Source organism: Thermobia domestica, chromosome 16, assembly GCF_964235325.1.
Source record: "Thermobia domestica chromosome 16, izTheDome1.hap1.1, whole genome shotgun sequence".
Classification (NCBI taxonomy): domain Eukaryota; kingdom Metazoa; phylum Arthropoda; class Insecta; order Zygentoma; family Lepismatidae; genus Thermobia; species Thermobia domestica.
This window is the reverse complement of record NC_137469.1, coordinates 7,851,189-7,864,630: the sequence shown is the minus strand read 5'-3', so window position 1 is coordinate 7,864,630 and position 13,442 is coordinate 7,851,189. Positions and strand designations below refer to the sequence as shown.

Sequence of the window (13,442 nt, the reverse complement as noted above, 5' to 3'; positions counted from 1 at the left end):
CCTTCGCAAGAACATACAGCGCCGCGAGCGCACATATTGCTGTGGAGTGAAAGAAGCAAGTCTCAACACGATTCGGCCAGCAGTTGAGTAGTGAAAATTTAACTGCGCTACAAGCTGCGCTGGTCCTTTTTTCAGTATGGAGCGTAGGACTACAATCAAGTTTTGTATAAACTTGGCAGAAATCAACCAAAACTAACCATATCTTCCTACAGAATGGTCACAGGCGTGAAATATTATCTACAATAGTAATTTCCAACTAAATGAACTTCGTGACATCACAGCTAGCATCTGGCCTCCTCAATTTAGTTGGTTAGAGGGATTCAAAAAATTATTCTTTCATTTATTAAGATATACTTTTTTTTTTTTTTTTTTTTTTAAGTAGGACGGATAGTCAAGAATCTTACTGTATTTCACGGGCGTCAATCCCACCGGGGACGTGTGCCTTTAACATTTGTGAAACGGCTTTCGTCCCCTCTTCCAATTTTCAAGTAATTTATGTCAACTGTGACCCAAAGAGGCTCAAGCATGTAGCAGTTTGCTACTTTCATAAAACTATGTTGGACAAAGTGGATATGAAAGAAGTAGCACAAAAGTGTGTTTCCAATTGTGAAGAAAATCAGTCAGTTTTTGGCCCTATGAAGCTGAAGATGAACTAAACCGTAAAAATAAAATAAATAAAAAAGGGCCTCATTTACATTACTTGTAGGATTAAAACTTGTTTTCAAAACTTTATTTTTCTGAGTATTCACGTCAGTATTGTTTCTGAGTATTCACCTTTTATCATTATTTTGTTTTTGACATACACTTGGTATCATTTAAGTTTTAGTAAAATTGTAAAGCAGGGTTGAATTTTAACGTTTGAATAAACGAATAAACTGCAAAGTGTGTGCATGTATTTTAGTATCACATTTTTAAAAGAAAAGAAAAAAAAAAGACCATCACAAGACGAAAATAAAATATAAAAAATTTTAAGCTTTTGTTTGCTTTTCAACTCAAAAATGCTTTGAAATGCAATGTAATAAGACTACTTTTTAAAAATTTTCTGAGGACCCCCCGCATTCCTGGGATATTTCATATACCACAGTTCCCCCGGCAGTCTGTCTCCTTCCCCAAAGTTTACTGACGCCAATGCTGTATTTAGATCAAAATACAGTAAATTATCTTAAAGATTTATTTCTCTCTTCATTAGTTATGCCGTTTCTCTCTTACAATTAAATGTGATTCATTCTTTCTATCGTCTTATCTTACTCCACTAAACTCTCGGCACTTTCAACTTGGCAACCTATCACGTGTTTCTGACACGCAATTGCATCGCTCGGTACGCTTCTGAATTATTGATATCTTCTATATAGTGAGCTGTCGTGGTCAAGTGGTTAAAGCGAGCATTTTCCGAGTATCTGGTGCCGGGTTCGCATTCCAATAGGGATGTTTAGCCTCAGATACAAACACAAGTAGTGGTTCATGCTCAACTTAAATTAGTGGGGTCTCGGTACTGAAAGACGTTGAATTCAGTTAATTAAAAAAAGAAAAAAAAATGTATAATGCTTCATTGCTGACCTTTTCTGTATACTTCTTCCCTCCCTATCTGATGAAGCATTTAGCGAAAAACTGTTCAGTTTCTGTGTGTTTTGTTTCAAATATAGAAGTAGGAGGGGAGTAAGTATAATAGGTGACGCTTGGGTAATATTATTAGTAATGATATGAAATGTGAACGTGAAATAAAAGCAAGGATATTAATGGCGAGAGAAGCCTTTACGAGGAAGAAAAGTCTGTTTTGTAGGACCTTGAACAGAGTTGAGAAAAAGACTTATAATACGCTTCGTGCGGAGTACTGTACTGTATGGGTAAGAAACATGGACATTACGCAAGAATGATGAAAAACGACTGAAAGCTTTCGAAATATGGGTGTGGAGGAGAATGGAGAGAATTAAGTGGGCCGAGAAGAAAACGAATGAAAGGGTCTTAAAAATGCTGAGGGAGAAAATAATAATTTAAGATATTATTAAGGAGAGGAAGAGAAACTGGTTAGGACATTAGATTAGAAAAAACTGTATCATGAGGGACGTGCTGGAGGTATGGTGGCAGGAAAGAGATGGAGGGAGCGAAGGAAACTACAATTAATGGACGATATCAAAACAGAAAAATCGTACGTGAAGAGGAAGAGGTTAGTGGAAGACCGGTGGAGCATGGAAACTTCTCAGTTGCAGCCAGTGACCTGTCAATAATGACAGAATACCTTTAATAATGATGATGACACTCCGTGTAATTTGAAATATTATGAAACGACAATAGTAAGAAATTACCATTTTGTATTTTACCCAGGAATTATTACAATAGTACAAAGGACGACGCCATCCTTCACCACATCTCCTTTGGTGCGGTAGATCCGACTTTGACTCTCGCTGGGAGCTCATGCGGTTGGGATCCCCACGTTAAGCTATAGGACCACTTCTCACATAGCCTCGCTGCTGAAAGGGACGCTTACAGAAACACACACATACATGCACTTATACACCATACAATCTAAGTTCTAGTGAATAAAATTAAAATAACTGGACGTTCTGGTCACATTGTATGACACATATCTCGTGATATAATTGTGGTATTTGATTGACCATAAAGAAATTGAGCTGTAAATGCAAAAACCAAGATCTTGTCTGGGCACTTGATTCCTGTCCCGTAGTCCAAGTGGTATGGGCTATTAGTTCTATTGGTTTAGGTAGCAAATTGTCGATATATTCAATTTGTTGTGAAAATCAATTATGAAATTGTGAGGAAAAAAGACCCAACAACGAATAAATCACTAAAACTACATAATTGTTAAGGTAGTACAAGGTATCAATATAAAGATATTAGTGAACAAAGTATAAAATATTTAGGAATAAGCATTCATAGACATTTAATATGCAATTACCATATATTCGTCACCTTACTAAACTTTTAAGAAAATTGTCATATAAATTTGTCGAACTGAGAATCATGTTTGGAAATATAACATATGGTGAACTATGTTCTTGTACAAAGCATATTAAATTATGACATATCGAGTTGACAAGCTGCTTAATGCACACACTCAAAACCAATAATTGAACAGCAAAACAAAATTTTAAAAATATGTCTTAAGAAACTATTAGGTGATAAAACAAGTTTGGAAACCCTGTATAAAGTACTTTCAGGTTTCTCTATTAAAATATTGAATATGGAATATGTTATAATTTATTTGAAGCATAATACGGATGAATAACAATTGGTTGACAATATACAGGGTGTTTCAAAGCAACACCGATAATGTTTGGGAGGTGATTCCTGACACCACGATAAGACATAAAGTAGACTAACTTGGGTGCACAAATGCTTCCTTTCGGAGTTATAGGCTGCTGAAAACATGAAAAAATGAACTTAAAAGCTTCATAGGTCCAAATCTATGGGACCTACCATAGTCGGGCCAAGACTTCATTTAGAAACTAATATGTGTTCTATCCAAATATCGAAGTTTCACAATCCTGTGGTACTTCCGCAACAATTTTTATAGAAGTAGTTGGTGAGTACTTCAAATTATATGCCCGTAGCCAAACACTCTTTATAAAAATTGTTGCGTGAGTACCTTAGGATTCTGAAAGATGTATTTTTGGATAGCACACATATTAGTTCCTAAGTGAAGTCTTGATCCGACTACGGTAGGACCCATAGTTTTGGAGCTATGGACCTTTAAAATTCATTTGTGTGTGTGTGTGTGTTTCCGGCAGCCTATAACTCCGAAAGGAAGCGTTTGTGCAACCAGGTAGGTCTATACTTTTTGTCTTATCTTGGTGTCAGGAATCACTTCCCAAACGTTGTCGGCGTTGTTTTGAAACACCCTGTTTATGAATGCTAAGGTTAACTCAAATAACTGCCCTGACTTATGTCGCTATTAATTTAATTTGTCTCTTTCAGTCTCTTTCAGTTGGGTACACTAAGTGGTTGTTTAATATGATATTGGCTATCTACTACTTCGATTGTTTTATTATTTTGAAGAGATTTGGATTTTATGTAATGAATGTTGAATGTAAGACATTTTGCAATCTTATTTTGTCTTAATAACTGAATAACATTAAGAAGCCAGAAACTAAAGTTGGCTTTATGTTATAATGTACCACGTACTTTGTATACAAACAATGCCATATGCTTCTGTTTGTAATAACACATACCCATATTAGTAGGTTGCTAGGAATATGCTGTGTAAACAGTTTATGTAATGGGTGTAAATAATGGAATCTAGATGGATATGGAATTACGATTGGTAATAGATCTATATTGATTTGTTAAGACGTGATTGCTAGATTGATCAGAAAATATTATAATGATGATATAGCATGGTTTTAGTGACTAGAGTAATATTGAGATGTATATCCATCTTAGGGTATTTGTGGAACATTATTGACATAATTAACTGTGTTGTAGTAGTCACACATTAAGAATAAAGGTATAGAACAATTTAGTAGGTGTCTATATTATCAAGATTACTAACATTGGCGAAGTCGATTTCGAACAACGCTTCCTAACTCACTTATTATTCCAACTTTTTCGAGTTTGGAGCAAGATCAGAGACAGTATTTATTCATGTTCAACTCAGACATCACGTACAACAAATGAGCACATCGCTTTAAATTTCATTCTATGAAACAGAAACAGAATCAAAATGTTGTGCAGTTTGTAACAGAGCTTCAGAATTCCGTTTCGGCATGTGTATTTGAGACATATCAAGAGCTTGCATTATGTGACCAATTAATTTTTGGATTATCAGAATCAGCCGAAACAGCTCAATCAGAAATGTGTTATTTTCTAAAGACAATTTAACGTTTAAGGAAGCAGTACAAATGTCTTGTGATTTGGAGTGTTCTAAGGCCCAAGTTTCGTTTAAGGAAATACAGAATAATCAGAAAGAGTTAACATCAGTTTGTCAACGGTGTTCAGAATTAACTAAAGATCAAATAAGAAAGTTTCCATGCAGAAGGTAACAAATTTCATGCTTTCCGTAACTGTCCTGCATATGGAAAACAATGTTTTTTCATGCCACAGAAATAATCACTTCACGTATTCTTGTAGATACAAAACTTGTTCGAATAGAGTACAGCAAATACAACAGTTTCAAACAAACGTAGTGCAAGGGAATAACAACAATACTGGCCAAGCAAATGGTACGGACAGCAATTCTAAAATCTCTTTGACCGAAAATAAGGATGGTGCAAGTTTAAAACCGACAACGGAACATTCTAATAATGGTTTGGTTGTCATGGAAACAGAAGCACAGAATAAGGTTAAAAAGTTTTGAACAGGACACTTTAGTAATTGGTTACAAAGAAGGAAATCAAGAAAAAAAAATCGTAATCCAAAGGTTATGAGTGAGGTAGAGTCTAAAGAACAAGACGAAGTGTAAGACAAGGATAGAAATATTATAAAGTACGAGAAGAAAAATAGAAAGAAAGGAAAGAAGAGTAAGAAATTACTGGAAAACCCAAAGACACCAAATATTGCTGAGAGTAAGTTTAGCTTGTCTGAGGTGATTTACAAGCAGAATACGGTAGAAGAGGGTGTCAAAGGAACAAACGAAATAGTAGAAGAGGAGATGGAAGAAGAAAAAGAAAATATAGAGTACGCAAATTGTAACTGTAACTTCGAATTGATGCAATGTTTGGCAGATGAATTAAAAAAGAGAGAAGAGGAGTTGGAACAAGTTAAAAAAAAGAAATGGAATAATAGGGCAGTTGGTTATTGGTGAATTAAAGAAACGTGAAGAAGTATTAGATTAGTTGCGAGCTGATACGGTAAAAAATAAAGAAACAGCTGGATGTACATTCAATGAAGATTGAGAATTTGGAGAATAAGGTTGATTCGTGGTACATGCATTTAGACTACAGATTAAAAGATGCGAATGTTTAGTGAAAAGAGTTATAGAATTGAAATTGACTCATTAGTTTTGTTGAGTTTATTAGTGATGCTATTGTTATTGTAATTGGAATTAGGTGCAATTAGCTTACCGCTTCTCTGATTATATTGAAGGAATTTTGAGTTGTTGTCTAGAGGGTAAAGTCTATTTATACAAAAAGGGGGAGAGTGTTGGTAGATATGAAATGAGGCTGTAGGCCTTCAAGGTCTTGAAATAATAACACATACCCATATTAGTAGGTTGCTAGGGATATACTGTGTAAACAGTTGATGTAATAAGGAATCTAGATGAATATGGAATCACGATTGATTGATTTGTTAAGACGTGATTGCTAGATTGATCAGAAAATATTATAATGATGATATAGCATGGTTTTAGTGACTAGAGTAATATTGAGATGTATATCCATCTTAGGGTATTTGTGGAACATTATTGATATAATTAACTGTGTTGCAGTAGGCACACATTAAGAATAAAGGTATAGAACAATTCAGTAGGTGTCTATATTATTAAGATTACTAACACACACCACGTGGGATTACTACAAGTAGCAGATGGCGGACCTCCAGCACCTCCTACAATTCACATGACGGCAGGACACATCAGCGCCAAATTAGCTATGGCACACCTATATATTGGTCAACAATTAGCGGACCATTATCAGTTTTCTTGTCTCCCTCCTCTTGTTTGCCTGGAGCACTAGGGAGAGGTACCTACCTCAAAGACTCTAGTCTGCTTCGGGACTCTTGGCTATGGCTCTCCTCCAGGCTTAGTCTGTTTGGGGCTCTGTGACTACTAAACCCCTCACTGCTTGCTTTGGAGTACTGGGGTTTCCTACACCACTCAGTTTAGCCTACTTCGAGACTTTGTAGAGATCCTATCCGCGACCGCACATTCAAGGACTACCTAATTTCTACCTTACAAATTAGAGAAAGAGTTGTATGGTATTTTCTGTAAATACTGTTGTTATAGAGGATTTTTTAGTAGTAGGAGTCGATTCCCGACTGTGATTTTGTTAACCTAGCTCTACCTACAAAAAAGTTTTACAATATTTTGCTCTTATTTCTGGTAAGTAATTTTTCCATGCCCATTCCGAGATTTAAAAACAAATAAGTTTTATATATACATGAGTAATCAGGAGGCATGCTTACCATTCTCGTGGTCTTGGATTCAATTCCTCCCTGATCTGTGATTCGAATCTTAATTTAAGCTGTAGACCCATATTCTTATATGGTGTCATTGCTGAAAAGATACAGTAAAGTCCATTGAAGCAAGGGAATTACAATGGAAACACGGAAGAAAACAGAGGTAAACTTTCCCCTAATATAAGTCATTAAAAAAAGTCGCCATGTAAATCAACGGATTAATTTCGTGAAAGGAAATATGTTAGTCTAGAATCTTAATGTAATTAGTTACCTGTCATATGTAACATCGTATCATTTACTGTAATTCCTCCACAGAAAACACGAGTAAGCAGTGAATTGATTGTCCCTCTATTGTCCGAGAAAATGTAGAAGGCCAATGGTCTTTCCCTAGACAAATTACAAAAGAACATTTTTTTTGTTTGCATTATAATATAGTGTACTCTAAGGTACACAAAATATACTGAATATAATCTTTTCCGTTCCCAACTATAACAGAAATTGCATGGGCTTAGAACTGAAAATTTCATGGTTATGGCAGTGTTGTAAATTTAATAAGGGGACTACAACGTACGTAGTTAAAAAAAAATGTATCTTAGCCCAGACATTTTAACCATTCATTTACTTTTGACGTGATAGTCTGGTAATATTTAAAACTTCTCAGAAAACACTTATTTGATTCTGTATTTCTTTCTGTACACTTAAGAACTATGACTATATCAACATTAAAGTACGAAAATGGAATATCTTATTTAGGAGAAACTAGGCTAATGATTCAACGAAAAACATAGCAGAGCGTTTAATTATGTTTATACAGAGAAAGCAGTGGTTACGAACTACTACAGGGTGTCCCAAAAGTCACCGAACCCGATGTTTAAGACCGTATAACTAAAAAACTAAATGGAATGAGAAGGAACGCTCTTTGCAACAGAAAGCCCTATATATTGAGAAAATTTTCAGACACAAACATGTTTCTTGCCATGCATGATTTAATAACAAACATTAAAAATGTTGCCAGAGTCGAAAAAAATTGCAAATCGATTATACTGAATCACAGAAACCATACCCGTAAATTTTTTCAACATTTCTCAATACTACCGAACAATCTGGATGCCCATATATTGAATTTGACAAAAAAAAAAGTACGTTGATGAAGTCTTACAAACATTGTACACGTACATTAATGAGCTATTCACAAAATCCATGTTTTTACAATAATACGAACCACGCTGGCAACACTGCTGCTGTCAAGTGTCACTGACAGATGGATTTGACCTCTAGCTAGCACACTAAGGCACTTTTAATGAGAAAGGAGAAAGATGATTTTTTAAGGAAAGATCTGATAACGTACATACACCTTGCAACCCTGAAATTGACAAATGACTACAAATCACATGAAATGTTCAAAGTAAGTGTTCAAAATGTCCACCATTTTCTTGGATGCATAAGTTTGTACGTTTTATAATATTTTCGGACACCTTTCTGTTGGTTACTGCACAGATATTCCCAATTTCCTGTGTAATGTTTCTTTTCAGATGCTCCAAGTTCCTGGGTTTATTCTGGTTACTTTCCCTTTTAAGTAACCCCACAGGAAATAGTCGGCAAACGTCACATCTGGAGAGCGACTGAGTCATAAATCTTGGGAACTCAGACGATCGTCAAAAAATTAGCGCAGAATACAAAGTGAATCGTTGGATGTGTGGCAAGTTGCTCTCCATTTTGTTGCAGCCAAGCATCACGTTCATCACGTTCATCTTCTTCCAGGAGAGCAACGATTTGCATTTGAGATCCCTGTACACAGCAGTATCCACTGTTGTCTCAATGAATAGCGGTCCGACAAGACGACGCCTCGATATTGCGCACCACACCCTAATTTTTTGGGAGTCCAAGGGTTGTTCATACAACTGGTGTAGGTTTTCTGTGGCCCAGAATCTCGAATTATGGCTGTTTACATAGCCGTCTAATTGAAACCAAGCTTCATCGTTAAAAAAAAAAAAAAAAAAAAAAAATATTCAGAACATTGACACCACTTCTTCTGATTAATGATTGGAACAGGCCCGTAGCTAGCCCAAAAATGTAGGGGAGTCCGGTAGAAGTTAGGGGGCCCGATCCAACCATATTAGAGTTCACCATATTATAGTTCATTTGCAAGCCTACCGTGAAAATTCAAGGGTGGCCAGTAAAAATTTAGGGGGGGCGGCCCCCTAGCCCCCCTGGATACGGGCCTGGATTGGAACCAACAATAATAATGCAAAATGTACCTCTTTTAATTTATACACAACATGAACTCTATGGATAAAATTTCAATTTGCGTACAGCCCTGTGAGCAGTTGACTTGGGTAAATCACATTCTGAGGCGAGCTTTCTACCCGACTTCTTTGGTGATGCCACAATTCTTTGTTCAACACGCTGCATAACGTCAGTCACCAAAACAGAGGTGCGTCCTGAACGTAACCTGTCTGCTACTGTACCAGTTTCGCGAAACCTTTGAACTAGAGAAAAAAAGGTTGACTTCTGTGGCAAAGAAGAGTTTGGGAACTTTACACTAAATGCTTCTCTTACACCAGAATATGACACTGTTCGGAAGTATTGTTCCACAATATACTCTTTTTCCTGCGTAGAGAATTTCATTTTGAAAACTAAAGCACTTCAGCACAAGTGGACACCATCACCTATCGCACAACGAACAGCTAACTGGATAGCAACTATTGTAGGCACATAAACAAATGAAAAATTAATCGCTACATTTCAGGTTTGCAAGATGTATGTGTATATCAGATTTTTCCTTAAAAAATCAACTTTCTCCTTTTTCATTAAAAGTGCCTTAGTGTGCTAGCTAGAGGTCAAATCCATCTGTCAGTGACACTTGACAGCAGCAGTGTTGCCAGCGTGGTTCATATTATTGTAAAAACATGGATTTTGTGAATAGCTCAATAATACACGTGTGCAATATTTGTAAGACTTCATCAACGCACTTTTTTTTGTCAAATTCAATACGAGCATCCAGATTGTTCGGGGCCATTCCACGCGAAAGTGAGCCTGAACCCAAATTTTCGAAAACTGTCAAAACCAATGCATTTTTACGTATATATGAAGTAAATAGAACGAAATTTACTTTTCCACAAAGAAAAACTTATTTATACTTAGAATTCACGTAAAATTTTAAGTCAAAGTTGTGAATTTGTAACATGTCAGCTGCGAGGAAATTTTTTATTCTTGTAATCGGCAACATTTTACGGTATATTGTGCATGTTTGGCTGAAGTAACTTCTAGCCATTCAAGATGCTTCTTTTTGCTACAAGCTGCAGTTGAAAAAGTGTTCACAGGATAAAAATTGTTTATAATATCATTAAAGATATAAACGTCAACTTGAGTGTCCTGCCCGTGACAGAAAACTACCAAAAGTTAATGTACTGAATTACTAAATTTGAGAATGTGGTTCGTACTTAGTAGAAGTAACAATTTGCACGTGTACTTCACACGTACCAAATTTTGGACTAATGCTAGTAATATATTTCGATTTATTTCAATTTGAAAACTTGTCCTGCCCGTGACAGTGGGCATGCCACTGGTGGGATAGTTTGTGTACATTGGCTATTTATGATAGAAAATGATTCCATGTGCACTAAAATGAAGTTTTGTAAGCATGAACATTTTTTACTTAAATAGAGGATTATCTATTACTGTCAGTATGATGTTTTAACTTAAAATAAGTTTCATATAAATATTATCATTAGCGTCACCTTTTTGTTCGTTTCAAGGGAGAAGTATTGTGAAATGTTGAAAAAATTACGGGTATGGCTTCTGTGATTCAGTATAATCGATTTGCAATTTTTTTCCGACTCTGGCAATATTTTTAATGTTTATTATTAAATCATGCATGGCAAGAAACATGTTTGTGTCTGAAAATTTTCTCAATATATAGGGCTTTCTGTTGCAAAGAGCGTTCCTTCTCATTCCATTTAGTTTTTTTTAGTTATACTGTCTTAAACATCGAGTTCGGTGAGTTTTGGGACATATTACACAGTCATGGACAAAGGAAAATTATAATTTTTACATAGGAATTTATTCTTGTTTCTAAACTAGAAAAAGATAGAGAAAAAAGAAATGAAAAGCTGTTTTTTATAGGATCTTTTTCGGCATATTTTTGGCGCTCGCCCCTAACCATAGGAACTAAATAACACGTTTCTGATTGGTTGGAGTTGTCTGTTGGCCCGCCCCATGGTACACATAATAATCGAAGTTGCACTACCCTAATGTGACAAAATATCTCATCGTATTATCATGGGGACAAAACTGGAGTAAAACGAGCCCTGCGGGAGCTTCTAACCTCCTTCGCCCGTTGACTCTCGCTCAGCTATGTTTCGTAACATTAAGTAAATCACTCTTTTTTATCAAGAAAGTTGTGTGTGCCAAGTGGACTAATTACCACGTGACATTATGTCACGACCGGATGGTGCAACTTTAATGTAAATTTGACTACGTTGGTTTATAACGTCATTGTTTATAAGGACTATCAGAAATCCCTTGTTAAATGGTGGAACAAGCACAATTTATACATTATATATTGCATACAAGGATGAATGCGTATTTCATCTTATTTCAGTGATAAAAGGGTTATGAAAATTATAAAATAAAAGTAAAAAAACTTTCCTTGGGCCGGGTTTGAACTCATGTCAAAAGCAATTTTCATTACTAGTCCTTTCGTGGACCGACAGCATTTGGCGTTTGATTTGTGCTATATGTATGCTACGTGGCGAGAAATGGATAAATCCAACCAATCAGAACCGTGTATTTAGCTCCTATAGCTAGAGTCTAGCGTAATTAAAATATATGCTCTTTTCCGCTTATTTGCAATCTGTTTACCGTTCTTAATGTCCCTTAACGTTTATGCTCTATGGAAATCAATATTGAAACTGGAAGTAATAGTGATATGTTCACCTGAAACGATGTATCGATTGCAAAAAAACGCTTATTGCTATCTGATACAATTTGTTGTCTATGCCGATGTCTGCTGTCTATGAAACCAGAAATGGTTGAATTTGAACTACTTCCGGATTGAATAAAGATTTAACGATGGAGATGGAATCTATTCTTAGGATGTTAGATTAATTGCAAAAACAAACCTTTCTTCATATCTTTTATTTTTCGCTCTATGGGAATCAGTATTGAAACAGGAAATGCTAGTAAATTTAAATCATTTCCGGTTTCGGAAGAGTGTTGTTGATGGTGATGATATGTCCTGTTGAGAGACAGAATTATTTCCATAAAACTGTTTGTTGCTATTTATTAGCATGTTTGTTCTATGAGGATCAATGATTATCATTCAGAAATGGTTTATTTCTACCACTTTCGGTTTGAATAGAGGGTTAGGCCAACCAGAGAAGCTGGAAGCTATTCTCAGGATACTGAATTGATTAAAAGAAGTCGCTTCTAAATATATTTTACCATTTTTGCTCTATGAAAAACAATATTAAAACTGAAAATACTAGTAAATTTGAACCACTTCCAGTTTTTGGTACAGTGGTGCTGGTGGTGATGATGAGACTCTGATTCAATTGCAGAAAACCGCTTATCTAAATCTATTACCGTTTTTGTTCTATTGCGATAAACGTTGAATTTGGAACTAGTTGATTTTTATCACTTCCAGTTTGAGGAGGGTTAGCAGAGGAGATGGAACCTATTCCTGGAACACTGAGTCATTTGCAAATCACTGAATTGATATATCTTACTGTTTGCACTCTGATACCTGTCGAAATACAGACAGACAGACGGACGGATATGTCCGTCCTTACGAGGCCTAATCACTACGAAATTAAAATACCGCTAATTTTACAGTAATTATCTAATATCTTCAAACAGATAAAATATAATCGAAACGTTGAACAATAGCTCGCCAGACAATATTATTTTGCATGAGATACCGTTATCACGAGTTACCTAGTAGCTTTCCGTTTACAGCCATTTAGAAACGCGAAAATAAATGCCGATTTTCTAAATGACTGGAAATCGAAAGTAGATAAGTGAATCTTGAGAACGGTATTTCATGCTAAATAATATTGTCTAGCGAGCTCTTGTTCCACTTTTCGGGTTATCTTTGGTCTATTTGAAGATATAACATAATTACTGTAAAATTAGCGCTATTTAATTTCGCCATTATAGGGTCTCTTAAACAAGGTCCGTCGACTCTACTGTTCCGCGCTTTTAAGATGAAAGGAACAGAGGATCGAGGAACCTTGCTCTTAAGACAAGATGTTCTTATGCATAGCATAGTTTAGAAGTCCAATAAGTAACTTCATGTGGAACCTTGTAATTTTATTCATTAATTATTTAACCAGTAGATGGTAAATATTAAATTGACAAAAAAAAAAAAA

At 35.6% G+C, this 13,442-nt stretch overlaps 1 protein-coding gene across 5 annotated transcripts in view; it reads right to left on the bottom strand.

Moving 5' to 3' along the window:
- The window catches only part of LOC145672898 (aldehyde dehydrogenase, dimeric NADP-preferring-like), a 448,381-nt gene that overhangs the window by 12,020 nt on the left and 422,919 nt on the right, over positions 1-13,442 (bottom strand). For all 5 annotated transcript variants that reach the window (XR_014128699.1, XM_081742094.1, XM_081742097.1 and 2 more), the window contains one exon: positions 7,343-7,458. Coding sequence is in view for 4 of the 5 variants with exons in the window: in XM_081742094.1 (XP_081598220.1) it covers positions 7,343-7,458 (116 nt within the window). In the remaining variant the exon portion in view is untranslated. The remainder of the gene's footprint in view (positions 1-7,342; positions 7,459-13,442) is intronic.